Source organism: Trachemys scripta, chromosome 1 (genome assembly GCF_013100865.1).
Source record: "Trachemys scripta elegans isolate TJP31775 chromosome 1, CAS_Tse_1.0, whole genome shotgun sequence".
NCBI lineage: Eukaryota > Metazoa > Chordata > Testudines > Emydidae > Trachemys > Trachemys scripta.
The window spans coordinates 122220302-122248296 of record NC_048298.1 but is presented as its reverse complement, the minus strand read 5'-3'; the positions used below and the strand labels follow the sequence as shown (position 1 = coordinate 122248296).

Here is a 27995-nt window from a genome sequence, read left to right as displayed (position 1 = left end):
TTCACCACTCTGCTGTTCAAGTTTAAAAGAGCTTCAACATGGAACTGGAGTAACACCTGAGGTGAATGAGGCTTTGGGATTAGAACGGGGGTGGGCAAACTTTTTGGCCTGAGGGCCACATCTGGGTATAGAAATTGTATGGGCCATGAATATTCACGAAATTGGGGTTGGGGTGTAGGAAGGGGTGAGGGGTGGGGATGAGGGGTTTGTGGTGCATTAGGTGCTCTGGGCTGGAACCGAGGGGGTTGGAGGGTGGGAGGAGGATCAGGGCTGGGGCAGGGGTTTGGGGCACACGGGGTGTTGCTCAGGGGTGCAGACTCCAGGCGGTGCTTACCTCAAGCAGCTCCCAGAAGCAGCAACAGCATGCCCCCCTCCGACTCCTACACGGAGGTGCAGCCAGGCGGTTCTGCTGTGCGCTGCCCCGTCCACAGGCACCCGTTAGCTACGGTTCCTGGCCAATGGGAGCTGCTGGAGCAGTGCTTGGGGAAGGGGCAACATGCGGAGTGGAGCCCCCTGGCTGCCCCTATGCGTAGGAGCTAGAGCAGGGACCTGCTGCTGCTGTTTTCGGGGGCCACGTGGAGTGGCCCCTGACCCTGTGCCCCAGCTGGAGCACCAGAGCGGGGCAAGCCCCAGACCCCACTCCGCAGCAGGAGCTGGAGGGCCAGATTAAAACAGCTGGCGAGCCAGATGCAGTCCATGGGCCATAATTTGCCCACCCCTGGATTAGAAGATCTGTCTTCTGTTCCCAGCTCTGCCACTTCTTCACCCTGGATACCTAACTTTGCTTCAGACCCTCAGTTCTGACATCATAGAATGGAGATGATAATACTATCCCACCTTAGCAAAGGGGTTTGAGATTCTTAGCTGAAAGGCACTATAGATAAGTGCAAAGTATTTATTCTTTATTATTCATCTACTTCTGCTAATGTGCTGACTTGATCTATTTTAATTGTCCAAACAAAGAGCGATAAACAGTAAGCAAACAGCATAAATAGTGAAAAGTAAATTGTATTTTTTAAAATTGTCTCATTTTTTTTGTATTCCTTGATGCTATAAGAAATATATGTAAGAACATTTTGGATTTTTCTTCCACCTTCAACATGTGAGATTTACCCTGGCAATGTCCCTTTAAATATTTAAACAGCAGTTCTTTAATATCAAAAAGTTGGTAAACCCTAAGCTGCATCTCTTGTACTGAAAATTTCATAACTGAAGAATGCCATAATTTGTTTTCATTCTCTTGAGAGGTAGCAGCAGTACTCTGAGCTTCTTCAGGGAAATAAATCTAGAGCATTTTTTGAGAGTGTAGGTGACAGGACTAATGATAGCTTCATTTGAAAACACAGCCAGAATGTGTGGTCCACGGATATCAGAGCAATGAACTAAGAATATAGTACAAAGTAGCTTCTGGAGTTCCCCATTTCTCCTCACATCCCCATACCACTTTTGGCTCAATCTTTCTGTATTGTAAATGTATCAGAACTGCTACTATAATGTATACATAGGTTAAGATGAGGTCTTTTTTCGGAGGAATAGGATGGGGAAACTCTTAATTTTTGTTAAAGGTTTATGTTTATTTTTAAAATCACATATTTGAAGAAGTCCAAGAAAGGTCTTTTCAATATGGAATTTTGATTACAGTATCTTACTTGTTGACAGCTATTTCTTAAATAACTTTTGGTTAATTGGACTCCTTGTTTCACGTTCAATTCCCAATCCATTCATTAGCACCATTTTTTATTCTAATCTGGGATGTACTGTTGTGCAATCTGAAAACCCTTTTGTTGTGTGTTTACTGTGTGTTTTCAGTATATGTAACTGCATGTCTAAAATTAGTTGACAATGAAAGATGCAACCGCTTTGACTCCAGCTCAGGGAAGTGGGGGACTTTTTATATTAACTTGCTAGTAGAGGGTGTGCATACATATGGGATTTTCATCTTTACTGTAAATGTTAGAACAATCATGAGCAAGATTTTAGGTGGAGAGGTTGGAGGTCGGCTGCCCTGTACCTTTTGTCATCATTCATACAAGGGTAAAGTGGGTGTAAAATCCAAAGGGCAGTGTTTAAGACTTGCTTTGCATTGGTGTAAATGACTCAGGGTTCAGACCACTGAAGAATCAGGCCCAGTTGTTGAGGAAGGGGTTCCTTTTTAACTAGCCTATTTAATGCTCACAGAAGGTGCTACATTAACACTATTGGGAAAGGAGACTTGAGGAGCTCGGTTTGTTTACCTTAACCAAAAGAAGGCTGAGGGGGGATATGATTGCTCTCTTTAAATATATCAGAGGGATAAATACCAGGGAAGGAGAGGAATTATTTCAGCTCTGTACTAATGTGGACACGAGAACGAATGGATATAAACTGACAGTCGGGAAGTTTAGGCTTGAAATTAGATGAAGGTTTCTAACCATCAGAGGGGTGAAGTTTTGGAACAGCCTTCCGAGGGAAGCGGTGGGGGTGAAAGACTTCTCTGACTTTAAGATTAAGCTTGATAAGTTTATGGAGGGGATGGTTTGATGGGATAAAGTGATTTTAGTCAATAGGTCAATAACGTGCCATCGCTGGTAATTAGCAACAATGGTCAATGATGGGATATTAAAAGTTACTACAGAGAACTTTTTCCAGAGGGTCTGGCTAGAGAATCTTGCCCGCATGCTCGGGGTTCAGCTGATCGCCATATTTGGGGTCGGGAAGGAATTTTCCTCCAGAGTAGATTGGCAGAGGCCCTGGAGGTTTTTCACCTTCCTCCGCAGCATGGAGCAGGGGTCGCTTGCTGGAGGATTCTCAGCAATTTGAAGTCTTTAAATCATGATTTGGGGACTTCAACAGCTGAGTCAAGGGAGAGAATTCTTCCAGGAGTGGGTGGGTCAGCTTTTGTGGCCCGCATCATGTGGGAGGTCAGATTAGATGATCATAATGGTCCCTTCTGACCTTAGAGTCTATGAGTCTATGAAAGGAAATCCTCTGGCCACAGAGTGCGCGGCATGGACAGCATCAGTGTGATCTTTCCTTTGCCATCCTGTCAATGTACTACACTGTAGCGAATGTACTACCTGCAAGATAGCGCTCTTTCTGCCCTTAAGCCATCTGGTGAGACTACCAGCAAGAGTGACTTTTGTGATGGGAATGCTTCACCAAGAGAAACTGAGCAGGCTAACTCATTTTACCCAGGCTGCTGAATAGCCAATAGGGGTCAATGATTTTCGACCAATGACTTTAAGAGAAAACATTCTGTGATCTAAGATAAATTGTGAATGTCCAACTGTTTCTAGGTTACTATTTGGGCATTGTAACAGGGTGGTTCATAGTTGGAGTCCAACCAACCCTGATTACAGACTGTCACATCTGGGAGAGAGCAGGGTGATTGCCCTATAAATAGCAGCAGGAGGCGGTAATAAAGGGGGGAAGTACAGGAAAGTGTAGAGAGACACAGGGAGTGTGAAGGACTCCTGCAGGGAAGACCCTGAGACCAAGGGTCTGTCTACACTGCAATAAAAAACCCGTGGCACCAAATCTCAGAGCCCAAGTCAGCTGACTCAGGGAGGACCTGGGAGGGCAGGCTATAAGAAGAGACTGGGACGGAAGAGCTCTGGCTGGGAGAGAAGATGCCAGAACTGAGTGTGGGCTGTTGTGTGGGGATAGATTTTATTTTGGGACCCTGAGGATTATTAAGAACTGTGGTGGTTATTAAACCAGCCGTAGGCTGGGATGTTGTTATTTCCATGAAAGCCTGTGTGAAGTTCTTAAGAGGCTTGCAAGAGGGGCTTAAAGGGCCAAGGTGCTTGCAGAGTGACCTCTGACCACAACGGGGCCATCAGTAAATGACCACCCTGCTACAGGCAAATTGTACTTCAGAAGTAACCTCATTATTCTAACTACAAAGAAGACTGGAGTGGAGGGAGAACCTGAATCATATGCGAGTAGATAATTTAAACTGTCACCTCTTCCATTGTTGGTTGTTTGAAATGTTGTATGTTCTTTTTCGTTTTCATCTTAGAGGGCAGAAGGGCTGGGCTCACTCATTTCCAGTTTATACTGGCATAAAGGAAGGAGCCGAGTCCCCAGCAATGGGGTGTCTGCTGGGATGGAAGCTGAGTAGTAGAAGGTGGCTACAATTTTCCTTTTTTCGCAGGGCCTGCAGGAGACTAACACCACACACCAAAAATGCCTAGCACTGATTGGGTAGGGAGGCTGGAGGAGGTGGTGATTCAGATAATCCACAATACTGCCTCTACTTGTGAGCCTCCAATGGTGCTGCTGTGTGTAATCTATGTGGGATCCTACAGTGAAAACACTGCTGATCTTTCCCCTTCTGATGCAAAGGTCTTCACTTGCACATGGAGGTACAATTTACTCCCACTGCTACAAGGAGATGTAAACACAGCTCACTCTGTTTCTCTCGAGGCACCATTGTAGCCTGCCATCGTGTTTTTCAGTGGGACATTACTGGTTAGTACTCAGAAAGAACTTGTTCTTGCAGAAATATTGAGAGAGAGAGAGAGAGAGAGAGAGAGAGAGAGCTACAGAAACACTGACTCTGCAAAGACAAACTCGTGAACTCCACTAGTCTATAGGACTCAACCACTCCCAGTTCAAATTCTAATCTTTGCTGAATACAAAAGCACACTTTTGTAGATTTGGATGATGGAATAGTTGGGTTAGGAGAGCAGAGGAATGAATCAAAACAAATTTCAGAGGGAGGGGTGTTTCTAATCTCTCATCACAGAAATGTATGTTACCTCTCCAGCCTACTGATAACCAACTGCAATCTCAAAGCATAAAGAAAATAACTGGGTATCAAGTATCACCTCAGTTACCCAATACGTCTGAAGTAAATCTCATATAAGTTAAAATGAAGGCTTTGTTTAAATGAAGAGCCAGGTCTTTTTTAAATGTTGAAAACCATTGTAACACAAAGAAGAGAAGAATGTATAGGTAGAATACCTTTGAGTATTGGTAACTGACATGTTGGCTCAAAATGAGTGTATCCTGTAGCAGTTTTAGGTTACTGATATACTATTGCACCTCCATAGGTTGCGTTCTGCTTTTGGATTTGATGGGATTGTAACAGATCAGCATATACCAAATCTTATTTTTATGATAAAAATAAAATATACTCTTTAAACTCACTGAACTTTTAAAGGTAGCCTGGCAATGTGTAATGTAACATCTTTAAAACCCACTTTTTGAAAAATGAAGGCAGCATGTATCTCTTTTCCTTGGATCATTTTTGAAAACATGGGCTACTGCACAAACAAACCTTGAACTTGACAGGGCACTAAAATACCTTTAAAATAACTAGGATGGTATGCATTACAAGACAAATCCTTCGTACTCATATTGCAAAATGTTCCACAGAGACAATAGATCATAATTAAGGACGCTTTTAAGAGAAGACTAAAGAGTGGAAACAATTCTCTGTCTCAGAAGAAGGGAAGGAGAGAGAATTCCAAATGGACTGAAATGCTACAGTATGTTACTCCCAACTACGGAGAGCCAAATACAGGCAGAGAATAGTTGGGTAGGTTTCAGTCTGTCTATGGAGAATTTTGAAAGTGCCATTGTTTCAAACCCTGTTCAACTATTTTCTTCTGACAGGCTTTGGGAACTATCACTGCAGTGCCCATTAAAGTTCCTCAGGTCAGCTCCTTGCAGAGGTTGGCAGGACAAGGACCAGCAGTGCTACCTCAGGTAACAATACTATTTCAATTTTTGTGTGGAATTATTTGAACTGAATTCCAAATCTGATATTTAATTAGTCTTTTATATGCCTCTTTGGTATTCAGCCCTGTCACAGCTAGCACACTCAGTTGACTGAATAAAAACTAAAGGCTTGAACCTGTAAATTACTGAGCATCTTGGCTTCGGTGCTAGTTAAGCAACATGGTTGTGATTTTCCCAATCTGGAAAAAAACAAACCACTGATTTTCTTGTAGGAGTGTGTGATGATGGCTGGGGGAAGGAGGAACACTTGGGTGAAAACAGTGAAAGAACCCAAGAAAACCACTAACTATTTTATGAAATGGAAAAGCAAAATGAACAATAAATATGCTATACAAAATATGCTACTCAAACCTGAAAAGGTGCCTACATTGTCCTAAATTAAAAGCTTACAACTCTGTAAATAAAACAAAGGGTCAGGGCCGGATTTCCAATTAGGCACAGTAGGCACATGTAGGGTGACCAGATCACCAAATACAAATATCGGGACGCGGGGGGGGGGGGGGGTCGGGGGGGGGGGGGGGGGGGGGGGGGGGGGCGGGGCCAAAAAAAAAAAAAAAACCCTTCCTCCGCAAGCGCTAGAGGGAGGCCCGGGAGACTCAGGGGAAGCGCGGGGCCGGGGTGAGTAACAGTCCGGCCTGGCCTGGCCGCGAGCAGGACTCAGTCGGGTGGTTGGGCGAGGAGGGGGGCGGCCCGCGGGGCCAGGCGGCGGCTGTTCTCACCCCCGGCCAGCGGGACTCGGGAGCAGCCGCTGCTGCAGCTCCCACTGCCGCGGGGGAAGGAAGCGGCCATGGCGCTCCGCGGCTGCGGCGCCCCCGAACCTCCCGAGCCGGGGCCTGCTGCGGGGACCCAGCAGCGCGCACACTGGGCCCAGCCCCTGGCCAGTCGCGTCTGGGCTGCTGCTCAGCTGGTGCTATCCCGCGGCGGCCCCGGAGTGGGGGCAGCAGGCCCCAGCCCCCCCGTCCCGCAGGGGAACGAACGGGGCTGGGCGGCCGATGCCTAGGGGGCGCACAAGGTGTAAATCTGGCCCTGCAAAGGATACAACTAGAGAGATTCCCAGTCTATGAACTAGTTAGGCCTGTTGTTTCTGGCCTTAGAAACCCATACACTTAAAGCAAGTAAAATAGTTAATTGAGCCTAGCCAGTTACAGAGTTTTGACCAAACAAGCCCAGATATGCTGAAAACACTTGACTGATGTTGAACTGGCTGGATAAGAATGAAAGTCTTTTCAAAATTGACAAAATTCTCAACTCAACTGTCCAGGGTTCTTTGATTTCCCCCCGAACCCCCACCCCAACTTTCTGTCATTTTAATTGATTGACTTGTGACACAATTCATCTCCTTCACAAAAAAGGTTTGGAGTAGAGATCCAGATCTTCTGTTTAACATTCTAGAATAGAAGGAAGAAACAGGATTACATTACATGAGTCACATTTCAGCCTCTTCTTCTGGTGCTGGGTTCAACCGTGATCCAACCTATTTGGGAATCGGTCATGCTGGCTAAGTAGTAGGCAGGTTCCATAGTAGCTCGTGAATTGTTTTTTTGATTTTTTTCCTTGTGTGGTTTGAGTTCATTCTTACATCAAACTAGATTTTCATTGAGATTCTGATAGTATTCTTCAGCCTGTTGATCAGTCATGTCCTTCTGAAACCTTCAGTTGCTTTTACTACGTTTTTTTTACGAAGTTTAGTGCCTCTCTTTAGAATCCCTTATTGTGTAAGATGCTTGTTTTATTTGTGTAAAATGTTTGCTTTATTTTGATGAAATTCCTCTTCATGCTCATTGGAAATTTCAGTATACTTACGGTAGTTGGATGCAAATGCAGATATTCATTCTCGGGTGTCATTATGAAGCTGCTGCAGTAAATCGCAGATTCAGACAATCAACTAAGAGGCTATGGGTGGCAGCAGAATTTTTGAATTTTCACAGTGTGCTTTACTTTCTCTTAAATAGTGTACAGAACACACAGGTTTAGAATGATTGCACCTGAAATTCTTTCATCTTTTTAATTGTATTTGTGTTATCTGAGCAAATGGCAAAGACCTCCATTGTATGTCATCTTCAGCAAGTTTCTCACAATACTCAGCAGTTTTCTTTTCGGATACAGACTTAACCGCAATAAGTGGAAATGCATTTTTCCCTCTGTAGCCGTTAGCAAGTCATTTCTCATGTCTGAGCAATCACCTAATATTAATGTCAGTGTTCGTTCTTTTAATTCTTTTATATTGTTTCTTCACGTGCGTTTAGTAGTAGACCTGTGAATTAAAATCTGTCTGGAGGAGCACATTGAGGACAAAGCACTTCAATTATTTCTTTACACTGTTCAGTTTGTGGAAGGCATAAAAGAAAGTTATAGTTTCCTTATCAAGTTCAAGTTTGCTTTTCAGTTTTATGGCATAATCACATATTCATTTTTGCCATTTTTGGGTGTCAAAGATGAACAGAGATTGTTCATGAAAGAAGATGTTGAAGAGCTGCTGGAAAACCTGTAACGGACTTAAATTAATAATAAGGTGACAGTGATGGCATCACAGATGTCACACTGCTATGGTCATCCGTGTTCTGTTCTTAAGTAGACAAACTGTCATTCAGTTCTACATTTGATCTTGAAGAATTAGAAAAAGCTGATTTTCTGCACTTTTCTGAGAGAAGCATGAATCCTTTATATCTTGTTACTTAACAATTCTTGACAATATTAACAGTTTACTTTTGAAGAATTATCAGTTTTCATTACTTCAGTCCATTCAGTTACATGTTTTCTATCACTGCTTTTGACTTCAGGCATGTTGAGTCAGACATTCATACATTGTAGTTCAGTGATTATAAAATATCAGTCACCTGTTCTGCAGTATTAATCATCAGCTTTCACGCTTACTATAGTTAGAATGAGAAACAGCCACATAGTGAATTCATCATTGTGAAAACTAAAGAATGAAAATCAAGATGAGCTAGCTTTATAGAACCACATTATCAGATTCCCTACTCGCCTTTCAACAGTTTCTAATTCTCCTTAAAGCCGTGCCCTTCTCTCCAGCCAGCAACAATTCTGCCCATTGCCACCCTCCCTAGGCTTACAGACAGTTCCATAACTTTGATTGTTTCCTAACCATCAGAAAAATAACCTTGACATTCTCAAAACTTCCCTTTTCATTCACAAGTAGAAAGATTAGGCTGGGGTAGTCAGTACTATAAGTTCATTGTACAATACAAACATTTTTTTTCCCTTAGGCCTTCACTAACACTAAAAGCAAGCCTCTTTGACAGAGCTCTTATATTTTGCTTTTGTTACAAACAAGTGTGGAAGTTCCTTCTATAATTTAGGATGTCAGCAATTTTAACCCACCCTTCACCACCTTACTCCTCATTTCATATCTTGTTTGGGATTTCCAGTTAAATGAAATGCACTCCTTCATTAAACTGCACTCTTTGTTCTCTTCTAAAAACACAGGTTGGGTTTATTTAAAACAAAATACAAAAAAAAAAATCTTTTTCTTGTGTATCTTTACAGCGCCTAGCACAATGGAATCCCTGAGTGCATGGGCTGGCCAGGCAGGGGGCAAAGGCTGGATGCGGGTCACCTCCCTTTGGAGGCCTGCTGGCCTGCCTTTGCACCTGGGGAGTAGGAGAGCAGGACACTCCCTAGAAGTTGGGGGACTACCGACTCCTGGATGGTGGCCCCGACCTCTAATTCACACCATCCCTTGAGGCCCAGCCTCCGCTCCACCTCTTCCTGGCCCCACTCTGCCTCTTCCCCTGAGGCCCTTCCTGCCACTCACTCCTCTCTGCTCCCTGCCCTCCCCCCCCCCCAAGGCAGGAAAAAAGTGATTGGGCAAGCAGTGGGGGAGGGGGAAGAGAGGAGCAAGCAGAGGGCAGGGCCTCAGGGGAAGAGACAGAGAGGGAGTGAGAAGAGACAGAGAGAAGGTCGGGCCTCGGGAAGAGTCTGGGAGGGGCCTGGGATGGAGTGTGGGTGTGGCCATAGGGAGAGGGGAGTGTTGGGGCCTCGGGGGGAAGGGCCACAGTCCAAGCACTGGTGGTCCCCCACTTCTATAGAGCTTCCAGCACTCATAGGAGTAGCCTCCCCAATTGAAAAACTCATGCGCTGGCTATGGTTCCTGTGTGTCCCTACAATACAAATAATAATCTGGTAATTTCACAGTCATTTAAGTGACAATTAAAGAAGTACTGTATCCAACTAAAATGAAATGTGAGCAGTCTTACAAGGTGATATACTCCCTCAAATAAACATTTAAATAATGGTAGGGACATTAAAATCAAACCTCCCGTTTTGTTTTGTTTTGTTTTTCAATTGAGATAAATTTGGGCCCGATCCACTCCTATTTAAATAAATGGAAAAACTCTCATTAATCTGAGTGGGAGCTGAATCAGACTCTGAGATTAATGTCCTGTTAATGACCCCTTTTTCCACCTCCTAGTTGAAGGCAGGGGTTGGGAGTGCTTGGCTCATAACATCCTTGGTAGAACTGTGCAGACAATTTCCTAGCAAAGGCCTACAGTTCTCCTATCATTAAGATTAGTGGATGTGGAGAAACAAGTACACATATACTTCAGATAAATTCTGTGTGTATTTCTCTTGTTGCTATGCATGACTGTTGCTGCCTTTCATTTTATATGAATTGTATCTGATATGTGAGTTTAATATGTATATTTTAGTACGGGCTTGCCTATCATTCATTCAGTTGAAAGCTCCTTGTAGCAGGAACTGTTTCGTTATGTGTTTATATGGTGCCTAGCACAATGTGGTCTTGGTCTGTGATTGGTTCCCTAGCCTACTGTAGTGCAAATAATATCACATTGCTAACACTGGTGCAGCTCCAATAGTAGTTAATATAGACAAGGTTGCAGTGACCACTAGCTCTTTTGTCACCATGTCATCTAGACCTTCTTTGAGCAGAGGTAGACAGTGCAGTGGTAAAAATGCCCACAGTTGCAGAAGCCCTACATGCTCTAGCCCTCCCAGTGGTAGCAACAGTGGGAAATCTTAGGGAAAACAGGTCTCGTGTAGTCATAGCCCAAGCTAGGAGATGAGGCTGTAGAGAAGAGAAAATGTTACAGATTAGTCTGTGTAAGGGCTCTCTCTGTTTGCATAATAATGAACTCTTTCAAGAGGTCTGAGAAAAAACTCACTACAGTAATTAATTTTAAGCATAATGTTTCAGGGATGAACATAAACAGTAGAAAGAGTGAAAAAAATATTTAAATACAAATCAGAATTCAAGAAAACTTTGAAACAGGAAAGGAAACCAAAAGAAATGTTTGTTGCATAAAATGTTCAATTTACTTGAGCAACAAGGAGAAGATAGTGTTTCACTGTTTGAATCAGTGTGATGTAATTGAATTGGGTAAAATCATCATTAGAAATTCAAAGGAGAAAAGGACTAGAATCCTGTGAGGGGATCGCATACAGCTTTCTGGGACATAACCCTCTCTGTAGTTCCAGAGAGACTGCTGGAATTCTAGTGGAGGGTGAGATGCCTAATCTAACTTCAGGTAACTTAATCAGTATGACGTAGAACAGTGGCTTGCTCAATCTTTCCAGACTACTGTACCACTTTCAGGAGTCTGATTTGTCTTGTGTACCCCAAGTTTCACCTCATTAAAAACTACTTGCTTACAAAATCAGGCATAAAAATACAAAAGTGTCACAGCACAATATTACAGAAAAATTGCTTTCTCATTTTTACCATATAATTATAAAAATCAATTGGAATATAAATATTGTATTTACATTTCAGTGTATAGTACATAGAGCAGTATAAACAAGTCATTGTCCGTATGAAATTTTAGTTTGTACCGACTTTGCTAGTGCTTTTTATGTAGACTGTTGTAAAACTAGACAAATATCTAGATGAGTTGTACCCCCTGGGAAACCTCTGTGTAACCTCTGGGGTACGTGTACCCCTCGTTGAGAACCACTAGCATAGAACTAAACTTAGAACCATGCTGTAGTATTTAATATTCACTAATTTTGTGCGTGCAGAAAACATGGATACATATTGTTCCTGCCGCCGCAAGCTTGGCTGAAGTCCAACTGAAAATGTAGCCCTTAATAAATATGAATGTTAATGCACCTAGAAGGCTGGATACACAGTTTTTCAAAAAATTGAAAGAAACTACAAATGAGTGCCTCAGCAAGAAGGGAACTAACTTATAACACCAAAGGATGTAGAATTAGGGGTATTGAGGTGGACATACAGTAAAGGACCTGCTTTGACACCTCTTTATAGGTTCTAAACGGTAAGGATCAAATTCTGCCCTCAGGTGATATAAGCGTGGCTCAATGGGGGCCTTCCTATGCATTCAAAGACAGAATCTGTCCCTCAGGAAGAAAATAGCAGAAATCCCTGTTAACCTCAGTCCCTAGTCAATCACCCTTGGAATGACATTGACTTTAATTTGCAGCTGTAATGGCAGTTGTCTACTTTACAAAAGACAAACAACAATCTAAAATATCAACAAAATTCAGCGCAAACAGGAAAAAATTACAATACCAAGCCAATTAATATAGGCAGTACAATTGAATAGAAAATGTACACTTCATTAACAAAAATCTTGGAAAGTTCATATGAAAATATAGTTTTGTGTGCAAAAGACATATAAAAGTGTTTTTAAAGACAGGACTCCCACCTGCCTTCATTGTACCAGCCGACTGCCCAGGCACAAAAAAGTAGTGGCAGCAAGTTTTAGCATGAAAGTTATCGATTTCATTAGCAGTGACTAAGGCTGAGGGTGCTCCTAGAGAAGGAAAACTAAATCAAATAGTTCTGCCTTAGAAAATGAACAGAAGTATCGTCTCAGTATCCCTTTTCACTACAGGAAAGTTATTAGTTAGTAGCAAAATGGGAAATCAAACCCATATGGTAATGCAATCCACAATGTTGAACCACTCACCAAATTGGATTGGAAAGGGAGCATGGGAGAGAGAGAGAGTGCTCGCCCCTTCGTGAGGTAGAGTGGGGCACTTGATATTGTTCTGCAGTGACCTCTGCAGCCAATGCATCATCAGTGGCATTGATGGACTCTAAGGAGAGTCCCACCAGCCTTCTAGCAAGAAAATAGGTCACCTCCATATTATGAGGATATATATATGGAATGAACAGTCACTAAACTGAGGGGTTTTTCATTGTCCCGTGAGGCATGCAGAATAACTGCTCTTCCCTGTAACACCACCAGAAAGGAAAAAAATATGTTTGGTTCAGTGATCACATGCATTTACATGTGTGACTGAAAAATCTTTAAGTTAGGGAATGCTGATCAGATTGTTTATCTTGCTGTCATCTTAGACCAAGCTGAAGATCTCGAGGAGGCTTTCATTGAAGGAAATGCTTGTGTATAAAAACTAGTGTGGTGAGATTTCAAGCTTTTGGGGAAACCCTGATTTTAGTGCGTGCCAGGCTCTTGTAAATTCATGCAGAACCTTCCTCGTGTGAAACTTCTGAATGTAGGGCTATTGACTTAAAAAAAAAAATGGAGCCAGATCATTAGCTGGTGTCAATAAATTGCAGCACCACTGAAGTTGATAAAATTGTATCCCTTTTCACCAGATAAGGATATGATTAGACCATATTACATTAATTTTTATCATCCATTGCTCATGTTTTCAGGGGGAGTGTTATCCTCTAAAGCTCTTCCGTTGTATAAGGCGCTGGTGAGACCTCATTTGGAGTACTGTGTGCAGTTCTGGTCTCCAATGTTTAAAAAAGATGAACTCAAACTGGAACGGGTGCAGAGAAGGGCGACTAAGATGATCAGAGGAATGGAAAACCTGTTGTATGAAAAGAGATTAGAGGAGCTTGGATTGTTTAGTCTGACAAAGCGAAGGCTGAGGGGGGATATGATTGCTATCTTCAAATATATCAGAGGGGTCAATATAAGGGAGGGAGAAGAATTATTCCAGCTTAGTACTAATGTGGACACGAGAACGAATGGATACAAACTGGCCGGGGGGAAGTTCAGGCTTGAAATTAGACGAAGGTTTCTGACCGTCAGAGGGGTGAAATATTGGAACGGCCTTCCGAGGGAAACGGTGGGGGCGACGGACCTGTCTGGTTTTAAGATTAAGTTGGATAAGTTTATGGAGGGAATGGTTTAATGGTAAAACATAATAGCCAAGGAAAACCAAGCAACGGTACATGAATAGCATAATGGCCAACAAGGGTCAGGCTAGAGACTCTTGCGTATATGCTCGGGGTATTACTGATCGCCATATTTGGGGTCGGGAAGGAATTTTCCTCCAGGGTAGATTGGCTGAGCCTCTGGAGGTTTTTTGCCTTCCTCCGCAGCATGGGGCAGGGATCACTAGCAGGAGGGTCTCAGCCGATTGAAGTCACTAAAACACAGGATTGGGGACTTCAACGGAAGAGTCCAGGGAAGGGTATTGCGGCCTGCAGCATGCAGGGGGTCAGACCAGATGATCATAATGGTCCCTTCTGACCTTAAAGTCTATGAGTCTATGAGTCTAATTGAAGAGCTCTGTCCTCTGCTACAAGCACTTTACCTCTCTGACATGTGAATTTTGCTAAGTCCATTTTGAGTCTTTGTTTTTAAGCTGCGTACAAAGGTGAAGTGAAATAAAATGTGAATAACCCCCAAAAGCAGCCTGATATGAAGCTGAGCACCATCAATTCCGTTTGAGATCAGTGGGAGTTGAGTTGGCAATTCACAGGAGGTGCAGAGGATCTCACAGGATCAGACCTCCTGTTATTGCATGAAAAGCAGACAGCCACATACTGAATTCTCATGTCTGGGAACATCTGCTTGAAAAATGCACTCTCCTGCCACGTACTGTGACAGATACCTTGGATACGTGAATACTACCAGGTAACATCAAGCATTTCTACTATTGTGGCACCACATAAATTCACTAACAACGTAGGTATATGAAATCATTATACACAAGAAAAGGTGCATCTCTTCTCCTATATGGTCCCAGTACTGGTAGTCGCACACAATGTTTTGACAGCTGTCACATATTAAATGAACAATGTTTTTCTTGGAAAAACACTAATTGCATTGTGTTCAATTGCAACTGTTCTCTTCACAACATACGTTCTATTTGTTATTCTTTTTTTCTCTCCTTTTCTAAACTTCTTGGCTCCTTATTTGTGATGCCTCCTGTGGTATGTATAAGGTGCCATCAAGTCTATGTTAATGTTCAGCAGTAAATGTATTTTTGAAACAATACATGTATTTAGCAACATATTCCTTACCCCCATCTCTGTCTTCTTCCAATTCCCACTTTGTTGACTGTCAGTTGCCATAAAAACGTTGTACCCTCCAGAATATTGCTGCTCTGATTACTTAATTGTTCTGACTTCCATCGCCAAATTTTAAACAGCAATTTTTCAGGGTTGCCAAGGAATTTACACTAGTCTTGTTCTCCACTTTTTTTCTTACTGATTGACAGTGGTAGTTTTACAATAATTCAGTAGCAGTTTGTTTTTATGTGGAAGTTTAATAGAAATCTTTTAATCCTTTAGTATAGCTGTTGAGTAGTGCTTTTACTTAGGGGGTTAGATTCAACGGGTGGAGTTTGATGGGGGCTCAGAGCAGTGTAGGGCTAAAGGAGTTTTGTGTGTGGAGTTCTGTAGAGGGTTGTGTCCTATTGCCTGTTGGATTGAGTAGCTGTTTAATTTTGTGTTGGTTTTGCACTGGTGCCAGGGATGCCCAGAGCTTTTGCATAGGCCGCCTTTTTATTATTGTAGAAATTAAAATAAATAAATACACTTTCACAGCATTAAATAATCTTGTCTAGGAATATGCAGAGGTCGGTGATTATGAAGACAATGCAGTATCCCTACTTTATCACAAGGTGGCAGAAAATGTCCAATGTATACTTAACCTTAGTCTTGTGGAATAATAGAGATATTTCAACATGGTGAACCATATAGGGAATATTTTTCTTTGGAAAATTCATTTTTTTTAATTATTTGTGCAGAGAGGTTTTGTTATGTAGCAAAGTGATATAGATTTGTACATTTTGAATACAAAGTGTATAATACATATATTGTACTGTGGATACTATGTGATATTAAGTATTCCCCTTCATAATATATACATTGGTTATTCTATTGCCATTTTTATATTTAGTTTTTATTAGATTTTTGATTACGATACCGTAACAGATATATAAAATGCAATTTAAAATGGCAGAAACAACAGACATTTCAGATAGTAGTAAATGAAATGACAATTTTGAGTAAATAAAAGTACTGAGCTGGTTTTCTTCCAACTTGATTTGTTTTATAAATCTCAATAAGATTTACACAAGCCAAATCTGAAGTCTGTACTATGTCTCGCTGTAGATATTTCCATTTTCTAATATGTATTGTATTCATTGACAAAACAGTTTTCTGATGACTCAAAGTGAGGTCATAATCCTCAGATATTAGACCAATGGGTCAGAGTTGAAGTTGAATTTTTTCAGCTATAACTGAAATTCTTTTGAGTGCTCAGTTTCTCAACAGCAAAGTTTCATGAGTGTTAGTTTCTTGCATAATTATATTTCTATAACTGTTACTCTGCCATGACACATACGTAACCAATCATTGATCTACACAGGACATAACACAGGAAAGAAAAGGCATAATCTTGTGGTGAAAACATAGGAGGATAACCAGGAGATCTGGGTTATATAACAGCCTCTGTCAGAGTTTGTGCCTCAGTTTCCCCCATTGATATAATGGGGATAATATCTACCTTATAACATTGTTGTCAGTGTTGTGGGGCCCAATTTGCAAAACACATAGACCAAGATGTTTTAAAATAGGAGTTTACTGGTAGATTCCTAAGTCCATATATGTAGGCAACTGCCTGACTTTCAAAAGTGTTGGTCAGCCAACAGCTCAGCACCTCTGCCAGTACATGGAGTTAGGACCTTAACTGTAAGGCTTGTATTTTTGAAAATCTTGGCCTTTGGACTTGTCTAAATTCTTTCATCTGAAGATGTCAAATTATATAAACCATAGAAGACAGAGGCAAAGGCTCAGGGAAGATTTATGCCCTATTACATAACTAAATAAAAGTGTTCAGTAACGGATAATCATAAAAATTGATTTGATGTCATATTTGGCACATAAGAAATAATATGAGTACCTAATGGATGGGGCACTGGACAGGGAGTCTGTTCCTGGCTCTGCCACTGACCTGCTGAGTAACCTTGGGCAAGTCACTTCATCTCTCTGTGGCTCTGTTTCCCCTCCCACCTTGTGTTTGTCTTGCCTATTTAGATTGTAAGGTGTTCACAGCACTATCATACCCTACTATATGTACAGTGCATAGGTCCTGAGGTCCTGATCACAATTGAAGCATCTAAGCTCTACCATAATACAAATTATTAATGAGCATAAGCAAAATATATGACTGCATGGGGCCTTGTGGGCACTCCTGATATCTTCTGCAAAGAGCATTGGGTATGCCCTCCTGCTTGAAACCTACAGAAGGATGTCCTGAAAGATCATGTTCCAGTAAATCAGGACATTTTCATTTAACTGTTCTTTTAAACTCAAGACTGAAGATAATATAATTGGAATGTCTCTTGTAAGCTAAGGTATAGTGACACAAACAGCTGTGTCCAATATATGTCTGTTATGAAATATCATTTTTTGTTTCACGGTATGGAAGATGCAAGCAGTGACTGACAAAATAAACAGTCAGATCCCCGTGTGTTTTATATGGCCAAGTTAATTAATGAGTTAAGGGTAAAGTTAACTTCCTGCATAGCAGTTTAAATTATTTATATTTTGAACCCGTACCCGTACTTAACAACACAAGTATGAGTCATGTTGACAGGATTGCATTAATTTTACCAATGGAAGCGGATTAGCTGAACATAGTCTTCTGACACCTTCATTCCTAGTCTCCTTTGTAGAGTATGGGCTGCGCCTTATTCACAAACTTTGTCAGATTCTTTTTTCCCTTCCTTTAGACGAGCCTCCATTGCAATTCTCCTCAATTCCAGCCTCAAATTAGCCCTTTATTCATAATTGTAAAATATTAAGTTCAGTTTTTGTTTTGTGAACCTAAAAGAGCAATCTTCACACTGTTAGAAACTGTGCACCTTTGAAACATAAGTAAAGATCTTCGTTTACTATTCTACCACAGTATGACATGCTCAGATTTCATTTACTGTTCCTGTAGATGCATTCCCAGAACTCCCTTAATGATTCAGTTCCCACCCTTTAATTCATAGCAAGAATATAGTTTCTTTCAGTACAAGAAATTATGTCATTCTGGAATTTCCATGCCTTTGAAAAGCCTTTGGCCTACTGTAAACAGAGTGTGACTTGAGTAGCATTTGTATGGATATCTGCTAATAAAAGTAAGGAATTTACTTTTGTCCTTTTATTCAGTGTTGCAATGAGTTAAGGACTGGGAAATGACTCAGCCAGGCAAAATTTGGAATACATCTACAAATAAATGAATCACTTTCTACTTGGAAGTGCTATGCAGTATTTTTAGACACCCTGCTACATTGCTAATGCAATGTGAAGTGCTGTTGGTAGAGTGTGTTTGTATGATTTATTTGTTACTATGTTAGGTTATGTCTAATAATTTCTAATTCTCTATTTATAGGTTAGGCCAAAGACCCTGATTCCAGACAGCCTTCCTATTTCCCCATGCAGAGACCAACCTTCCAAACAGCCTCCTACTTTCCAAAAGGCAACAGTAGTGAGCATCAAAAACCCTAGCCCTGCCCTCCCCACCGCCAATAATACTGTCAGCCATGTACAGACGCCTAACAGCCAGTCACAAAGTGTGGCCGAGTCTACATCTATCTCATCACCTCTGAGCAGTGCAGGTGTGGCCTATGCTATTATATCCACCTCCCCCAACAATGCAACTCCTATCAGCACGAACGCTACCGTCTCTGTGGTCAACGATAGCATTAAAGTGCAACCACTCCTCATTAGTGCCGACAGCAAGGTAGGTTTTGCAATTGCAGTGCATCTTTACATCAAGATCAACAATTATATTGCAGGTGTAGGCAATATATTCCCAGTAGTTTGGAAAGCCCTTTATAGAGTGATGTCAACTGTTCCTTTTGAAGTGAATAATCAGAAAGCAGTGAGAAAAGTCTTAAGGGGGACACATGAAAGATACTAGATGCTTATTAGTGTACCTACATTTTTTTCTGGTTGTCTGGGAAAATAAGTGGATCATTGTGTAGCCTGGCATTTTTAGAATCATTTGATCATCCTTCCTCTCAATCCAATCATAATTAATGAAACTCTCAAACTCTCAGCAGACGCAAATTTCCTATTGACTTTCCCTTCAATTATAGAAGAATAATGTTAATTATAGAACCCGATTCTGTAGTCTTTTCCAATGTAGCTCTTCGCTGGGCTATATAAAGTAGCCAGGTGTTCTCTTCTGCAATTCTGGGAGAAGTCCATAAGAGATGAGAGTTCAGGATTTCATAACTGATCAGCAGCTGAACTCCTAGGAAAAAATCCAGTTATGAAATACCAGTTCACTTTTTGAACAGCTGCTAAGCTTTGAAATGCAAGAATTGTGCATCTGTGACACCAGATTCTATCTGAATGAAGACTGGCATATCCAAAAGACATTCAGTGTAATTCAGATACACAGGGTCCCATTACTTTGGAACTTGTTGGCAAGACAAGGTCTAATACTCTGACAGGAAAGAGCACAGAAGATAGGATGATTTTTAAGTAAATAAGCAAAGTAGGCATCTTTGGTGTGATTCTCTAGCTAACATAATTTATTTTCCTATTCCTATAATCTGGTTACCAATAAAAAAAAATCTTCCCTGCGTAAGCACTTGAATTTTTAAAAATGAGTATCTGGAGATCGGATGTATGATGACTGAGTAATATTGATTAAGAGTTAGGAATAAAATAGATTTAAAAAGCCCAATGTTCAAATCCAATAAACATCATCAGAAAGATGATCTTGGGAAGGTCTCTCATAATCCCTAGGAAATTTTTGTTAATAATATAAAGTCACATGGATAGTTTTGTGGTCAGTAATTTGTTCCTCAGTGTTTTTTAATGGAGTCTGAGATACTGAATCTGCAAAGTATAAGTCTGCTTTTTTGATTCTCAGAATGTCAATGGTTCAGTGTGTTAACTATCACACACATGTAAGTACTGTGAAGGGCTGTGTAACGCTTTCTTTATGGATGGTACTGCACAAGAATGAATTGTAGTTCAGAACGGATGTACATTTTACTGTATTTTTAGACAAATTGGAAACCTACCATAAAACCTACTTTTTAGGATTCTGATCTCAGTTACTCCAGTGCAAATCTGGAATAATTTTGTTGGTGTCGACAGAGTTACTCAAGACTTACCTGTGTGTAACTAGGATCAGAATGAAGGCCTGAGTGTATAGCATTTACATCTTTCTTGCTTGTATCTGGAATAAAATAAAATAAATAAATGAATGTAAAGCCTTTCAACACTTGCAAACGTGGATGCCTAAAGTTAGGTCACCGAATCAGTGTCAGATACCTAAATAGAAGTTGCCTGATTTTCAGAGATGGAGGCACTTGCAGCTCCCTTTGACTTCCATAAAGAGGTGGAGTGCCTGAGCTCCTGTGAAAACCAGGCTACTTCTCTTTAGGAAACCAAATATAGATTTAGGACGCTAATGTTAATCATCCAGGTTTGAAAATTTTGGCCTGTGACTTTTATTTATTGTCTGTTTAGCAGGTGCTTGACACCGCCCTTCAATGAAGGATCGAGGTCAGGTCCTCAGCTGGGATATCTGTTTTGTATAGTGAACTCTGCTCTCTTTATTTGTTCATTATTTTGCAGGTTATCATCATTCAGCCTCAAGTCCAGACTCAGACAGAAAATAAAGTGGAAACAAAGAAACCTCCTGAAGAGTCACCTCAGGGACCCCCTGCTACCAAAAAGAAAAAGGAGGAAAATCCAGAGGTGATAAAACCAATAAAATTTGTCTGGTTCTTCATAAATGAGATATAATACTGTTCATTTATATGGGACCATTTCTAAAGGGCTTTCAGGGTACATGCAAAATTACTGCATTTGTGCCCACAAACAGGGCCGGCTCTGGCTTTCTGGCCGCCCCAAGCAAAAAAAAAAAAAACACCGCAGCGGCCAGAAGAGCAAAGCAAAAAAAAAAAAAAGAACCTGCGGTGCGGCCAGGGTCCAGGGGGACTCCCTGCCCTGCAGATATGCCCCGGCTAGCGGGGGGAAGGGGAGGGAGCGGGGGGAGAGAGAGAAGGGGGACGGCCAGGGCTTCAGCAGGGCGCTGCCACGCGGCCCCTCCCACCGTGCCCCCCTGCTGGGAGGGCTCCACGCCACTCCGGTCGGCTGGGAGGGAAGGACGCGGGCTGCCCTGCCGGGCTTGCTGCAGGGCACTCCCGTCCTCCACGCCACTCCCCCCTACAGGGCGGCCGGAGCGCAACAACAACAACAACAAAAGCGGCCGTGCCATCCTAGGATTGGGTGGAACGCCGCCTCCTACAAGCTGCCGCCCCAAGCACCAGCTTGCTCGGCTGGTGCCTGGAGCCAGCCCTTCCCACAAATCAGCTACTTGCTTGCCTAGCTACCCGTTTGCATGTGTAAGGTAACGGAAGGTAATGCAGTTAGGTGCACGTGCACTCTTCGTTGTGTCCTAGAAGTTAGGAAATGCAAGAGTTACAGGCCTGACAACTATGTTCATCTAGCCACACTGCACTCTATTTCTTGTGAAATGCGTATGCTAGCTTAATACATTACTGTTTGTTATCATATATATATATATATATATATATATCTGGCTTAGGCTCTGTAATGAAGCTGAAATAACACATTCATTCTGGAAGTGTAGCTTTTTTTGCATTTTCTGATTCTCATTGACTAATGACTTTTACATTGTATATAACACAGTTTTTTGCTTTTGATAAATACATGTATATCCACATATACAGAAATCCACATATATAGAATAACTAAAAAGGGAAACTTGATAAAAGAATAAATATGTTAGATGAACTGCATTTTCTGTGTACATTAAAATATAAACCAGAAGTTCTGAAAAAATACAGCATAACGCAGCTATCTTTTTTAACAGAATTTTTGTGCTTTTAGACTGGATGTACTCAAGTTGGATTATGAATATTTTTGCTGGATTCCCTTAAATTATATAAATTGAATCTGTTTCTAGTTAGCAAAAGTTCAATTCAGGTGGAATCCAATTCATACTTCTAATAAATTATTGAAAACAAAGTATCTTTGGAACTATAACTTTGAAGGACTATTACAGAATAAATCTATAGTCCTATAAGAAGAGAATTTTTTTAATGTATTCTTTTTACAATTTTAAGAGGCTCATATAATAAAAAGAGTATTAAAAGCACTGATATTGTGTGATTCCCTCTCAGTGCCTACCACGGATCAGACGTTTCACAGTCTCAGGAGGCACTGGGCGGAGAGGGGAGAGGAGCGAGGGCACAGTGCGCTCGGGGGAGGGGGCGGAACTTGGCAGGGAAGGGGTGGAGGCTGAGCGGGGATAGGAAGAAGCAGGGTGGGGGTGGGGCCATGGGGGAAGAGGTGGAGTGGGGGCGTAACCTGGGCGGAGCCAGGGGGAGCACCTCTCGGCAGATTAGAAACTCAGCACCTATGTCCCGGGCCCCGCACCCTCCTAGGGGCAGCCCTGCTCTAACAGACACAGATTATGTTAGTAAGATTCTGGTTTTAATGTCCCCTCTAGGGTTAGGTCTCCCTCCCCAAAGAGGCATTATAAACCAATGCAGCCAGGTTAGCTATTTCAGCCTCAGATCCTGGAAAGGCAGAAGGAAAGTGATTAGACAACTACAGCTATAGCAACTACAAGAACAACTACTCCTCACTGTGATCTCCTCATCCTCTCCCAATGAGGCAATAAATTATGGGGTGCCTTCTTAAGTTGATTAGAAAGACAAGATGGATGAGATATATCTTTTATTGGACCAACTTCTGTTGGTGAGCCACACAGGGATCTTCTTCAGGTCTGGAAAAGACACTCTGAAAGTCACAGCTGAATGCACGGTGGAACTGATAGTTTAGCATAAGTAGTTAGCATATATTGTAAGGGGCCATTCAAAGTAGAGTGGCCCGTTGACATCTCTGCAGTCATAGGATGAAAAGGAGGGGTTATTGGGTTACAGATTGTTATAATAAGCCAGGGGTGGCCAAACTTACTGGCCTCCGAGACGCATAGGACAATCTTCAGAAATTTGAGAACCAGGGCATGCCTGCTGGGGTTCGGAGGGGGGGTCACGTGCCCCCCGCCACCAGATTTTTGCCAGGGTTTGCTGGCTCTGCTTGGTCACATGATGCGGCCAGGCTCCCTCCCTGGAGAGCCGGCAAACTGGGAGCTGTGACTGTAGGGAGAGGCAGCAGCAAACAACTGGGAACTGCAGGGAGAGGCCACTGAGGGCAAGAGTGGGGGTGTTCCTGGGTGTGTGTGACTCAAATTGTTGAGGGGGCTGAATGTTTAAATTGTGCCTTCCCCCCCTCTATTCCCCCAAGGTCTCAGGCATCAGTTGTCTCTGGCAGGAACCTCTAGCCCCACCACCCCACTGCAGGGCTTCCCACATCCAGTCTGGTAGGTGGAAAATGGTGGGGGAGGAAGGTGCGGGGGGGGACTCCTTGAGCTGCACTTTAACTGTAAAAGAGCCACATGTGGCTCACTAGCCACCATTTGGCCACCATTGAAATAAACCATGACTCTAGTGTCATAAAGCTTAAATTCATAACTATTCTGGACATTAAAAATCATAGATTGAATAGAGACACTGGATGTATGGCTTATCACAACAAATGTGTCTCTCTCACCATCAGACTTTGGTTCAATAAAAGCTATTACCTCGTGCACCTTGTCTCTCTAATATTCTGGGACCAACACGACTACTACACTGCATTCTTCAGTTGATGACATCAGGCATTCTAGACCTCATAAAGTGTATGGCTTACACTCTGGATATACGTCTGGAAGTGGTGCAGGAGAAACCTCACAAACTGCTGGACATCTTGCATACATCCATGCTTGGAAGGCTTGTCATGCCTATAAATGAAGGACTTGATGGAACCTGTGAAAGACCTGTGGCACAAGCCAGCGTCCATTCCAGCCATATCCAAGCAAGCTGGCAGGAGGTACTATGTCCCTAATGAGGGATTTGAGTACTTTTATTCCAACCAAATAGCAGGGTCATTTGTGATAGCTGCAATCCAAGAGAGGTCGAAGCAGCAGGGACCTCCCAAATTTAAATTTAGGGAGAGAAATCCAAAGAGACTGGATCCATTTGGATTCAAAGTGTATTCATCTATCAGCCTCCAGATGTGTATGGCTAATTACACAACACTTCTATCCAAATACAAATATCTGAACTGGGACAGTGTCTCAGTTTCTGACAGACAACCTTGAGAACACAGAGGGGAGCTAACATCATCATGTCTGAAGAACAGCTGATAAACCGCACATTGGCACAGGCCATGCTGGACACCTCTGACAAAGCAGTGCATACTATTGCAACCTAGCTGGCCATGAGAAGATCTTCCTGGCTTCAGTTTCAGGGAGTCCCAATGAAGACCAAACAATAATTGAGGACCCTCCTTTTAAGGGCAACAAACTTCTTAATTCAAAGACCGATAAGGCCCTCTATATCCTTAAGGACTCAAGGGTGACTCTATGCTCCTGGGACTCTATGTTCCAGCCTGAAGAAGAAGCAAGCCAGACCAGACTTCCTTCATGCAGTGTTGCTCTTCCCAGGACTGTTAGTAGCCTCAAAGGATATCAGAGCCACCAAGAAGAAAGCAGTTTCCAGCAACGACAACCATCTGCTGCTGCACAATCTGTGTCTTCCACCGACCAGCAGATTTGACACTAGTGTTGAGAGCTTGGCAGAACCATCAGAAGATCTCTTGCCTTCTCTCTCCCTCCTCCGCCTTTGGCAACTGCCTCTCTTCTATTTTTGGGAAGCTTGGACTCAGATTACCTTGGACCAATAGGTCCTGGAAATTGAAACAAGGGGGTATTCTATCCACTTCCAGTTCCTTCCTACATCTTGTCCTCATTCTCCATTCCTTTTCAGAGATCCTTTTTATGAGATACTGTTAAAGTAAGAAGCAGACTCCCTTCTACAACTGAGAATGGTGGAGGAGATGCCCTTAAAATTCAGGGGAATGGGGTTTTATTCCCATTATTTTCTCATCCCAAAAAATAAAGGGGACTGGCATCCCATTCTGAATCTTTGATGTTTCAACAAATTGTTTCAAGTTCAAAATAGTGACTCTGGCTCCATAATTCCATCTTTAGATCCTCAGTACTGGTTTGCAGCTCTTGACCTGCAAGATGCTTACTGTCACAGATCTGTTCATCCAGCCCACAGATTCCTGGTAGGAACATCTCACTACCAGTACAGAGTGTTGCCACAACTTGGTAGTTGTGGCACCTCATCTTAGGTACATGGAATTTAAATGTACCCATACCTTGCGAACTGGTTGATTCAAGGAAGATAACCCCATCAGGTGATCAACTCAACTCAAATTACCTTTATTTCTTTGCCTGAAAGTCAGAAAAAAAATCCGTGCTTTCTTCCACTCAAAGCCTAGAATTCATAGGAGCTGTGTTAGATTACATGTCAGCAAGAGCTTATCTTCCACAAAAAGGATTCCAGACAATAATAAGCCTCATCAACCAACTTCAAATGCACCCAAAAACATCAGTAAGAGCATGACTTAGATGTCCGGGACACATGGCTTCATGCACCCACATGATGCAGTTTGCCAGACTTCACCACATGAACATGATGGTCATGGTATCTCGAGAAGTTCTCTTCTTGTTAAACTGGTGGAGAGAGACAATACCAGTGTTCAAGGAAATACCTGTCTCTTCACCTCTTCCTACTAAAATTGCTGTGGCAGGTGCCTCCACTCAGACATGGGAGGTTCATCTAGATCCCCTTCAAACTCAGGGTCTGTGGTCCCCTCAGGAAGATCACCTGGAGTATATTCCCAGAGCTCAGAGCCATTTGCCTAGCATGCAAAGTTCTTATCACTAGTCTAGGGATTCATAGTCCAAGTGTTGACAGATAACACCACAGCTATGTGTTCTGGCAAGAGGGAGCAAGATCATCTGTGCACCATTGGCTCTGCACCTTCTTGACCTTCAGAACACTTTGGCAGATCAACCTAACAGGTAGTTCTCAGGCCATTCGTGGTTGTCTATCATAGGCTCAGTCCTGCAGAACACCTTTCACAAGTGGGGATTTCCAGAAATAGACCTATCTGACATTTCTTGTTTACTGTGGCAGACATTTTGTTCCAAAGGGGGTTTGAGCCTAGGCTCCCTGACAGACACTTTTCTCATCCATTGGTCACCGAGATGAATGTATGCCTTTCCACCAATCCCATGATAATGAGGGTTCTGAAGCAAGACGCAAGACTGATGATTTTGATAGCCCAAGAATGGACCCAGCAGTTCTGGTATTTGGATCTGATGAACCTCTCAACAGAGCTCTCACCTCATCACCTTACCTGCTCTGCCCAGCAGAACAATGGTCAGATCCTTCACCTGGACCCAGCTTTGTTATGTCTGACAGCCTGGATGCTGCCTTGATGATGGCTCCTGAAAGAATTTGTTCAGCTGAACTTCACAATATTCTGCTCCAAAGTGATAAACAGTCAATGAGACTGACTTGGAAGAACTAAATGGAAGAAGATTTCTATTTGGGCATCTCAATATTCGTTTTTTTCCCTTGACATAACTTATATCAGCAATACTGGATCATCTACTAGCCCTGAAACAATCTGGACTTTCAGTCAGCTCTAGCACAATATCAGCACATCACACTCCTATCAATGTCATAATATATTTTCCTTAAGGGCCTTTATTCATTTTTTACCTCCCTCTTAGGACCTCAAGCAAAGTGATGGGTCCCTCCTTTAAGCCCTTGGCAACCTTGCCACTTATCTATGAAGAGTGCCTTTTAGTGGCCATTAAATCAGTTTTATGGGTAATTCTGACCAAAGACGTTTCAGATGTTCCATATGAACCATTTATTCATCTTCCTGTTTTCTTCCTCAGCAGAAGCTAAACTTCACCCACTTGATATACTTCACACACCAGACTCCTTGTTACACTTGATATAGTAAGGGCTATAAACTGACAGGACAAAGTAATTCAGAAACACATCTAGACTGTTTGTGGTCTTTGCAGAGAGGATTAAGGGTCAAACTGTAGCCTCTCAGATTATCTAAGTGGGATTCCAACTGTATGAGGACATATTATGTGTTAACCAAGTTAGATCCAGCCACATTAGAGCACATTCCAGCCTGTTTAAAGATTGCCCATATTTCTGAAGTTTCTAGGGCAGCTAAATAGAGCTTGGTCCACACTTAATTTAAAAGACACTGCTCTTTGGAAGAGGCTTCCAGATCCAATGCTTGCTTTGGTAGGGCTGTGCTGTAATCTTTAAGTAGCACTCCTTGTACCTATCTCTAAGCAAATGTACAACTGTTTTAGTCACCAAGAGTGGAATCCACGTGGACAACCATAAATCTGGCATTCTTTGACTTTCAAGTGGTTCATTTTGCAACCTCTGTAACAGTAATTTTTGTAGATAATCATCTAGGTTTTCTTCAAAGGAAAAAGGTCAAAATCAAATTCTGTTATATGCATCATGCATCATCATCAGAGTTTGAACCTTCAGCACTGCAATACAGATCGCTACTATTTAAACTACAGGACTAACTACATCAGCTAGCAGCAGGAGAAAGCTGTTCTTCTAGAGGAGGGAGGATGGCACCATATATTGGGTCAATGGGATGGCTGTGGGAAGCCCAGCCCAGCACTCTTTTGGCTCCTGCTCCATGTGATGCCCCTGGAGAGTGGGATTAGCTGCTGAATCTAGGCACTCTACCAGGGGATCTGCCCTAGCTTTCCCTGACTCTCCCCCTTGGAAATTGGGGTGTTTCTCACCTCATGTGGTACTCCCAGAGAGAGATAAGATAGGAGGTGTGGGCCATGTGCCAGGATTAGTGTGGTAGGAGAGAGAACACTGCCTTGTTCGTTCCTCCTACCCCACTGCTCTGGCAGCCCTCAGGCATTCTAGCAGCAATTAAGTGGTGCTTCTGCATGGGCACAGGTCTGACTCTTCAAAATGTTCATAGTCAATTATTATTTTGGCAAGCTGCCCAAATTTCTCTGAGGAAAGCAAGGAAAAGAAAGGAAATGGTAATTTTTTCAATAGTTTATAATTCCGCCAAACCTGAAAAGAATGTCATGAGACAAAGAAAA

The 27995-nt window shown here is 42.3% G+C and overlaps 1 protein-coding gene across 5 annotated transcripts in view; it reads left to right on the top strand.

Annotated features, from left to right (window-relative positions):
- PHF21B (PHD finger protein 21B) overlaps nucleotides 1-27995 on the top strand; it is a 229688-nt gene that overhangs the window by 178129 nt on the left and 23564 nt on the right. For all 5 annotated transcript variants that reach the window (XR_004647454.1, XM_034783912.1, XM_034783902.1 and 2 more), the window contains 3 exons: nucleotides 5602-5694; nucleotides 18318-18668; nucleotides 20525-20647. Coding sequence is in view for 4 of the 5 variants with exons in the window: in XM_034783912.1 (XP_034639803.1) it covers nucleotides 5602-5694; nucleotides 18318-18668; nucleotides 20525-20647 (567 nt within the window). In the remaining variant the exon portion in view is untranslated. The remainder of the gene's footprint in view (nucleotides 1-5601; nucleotides 5695-18317; nucleotides 18669-20524; nucleotides 20648-27995) is intronic.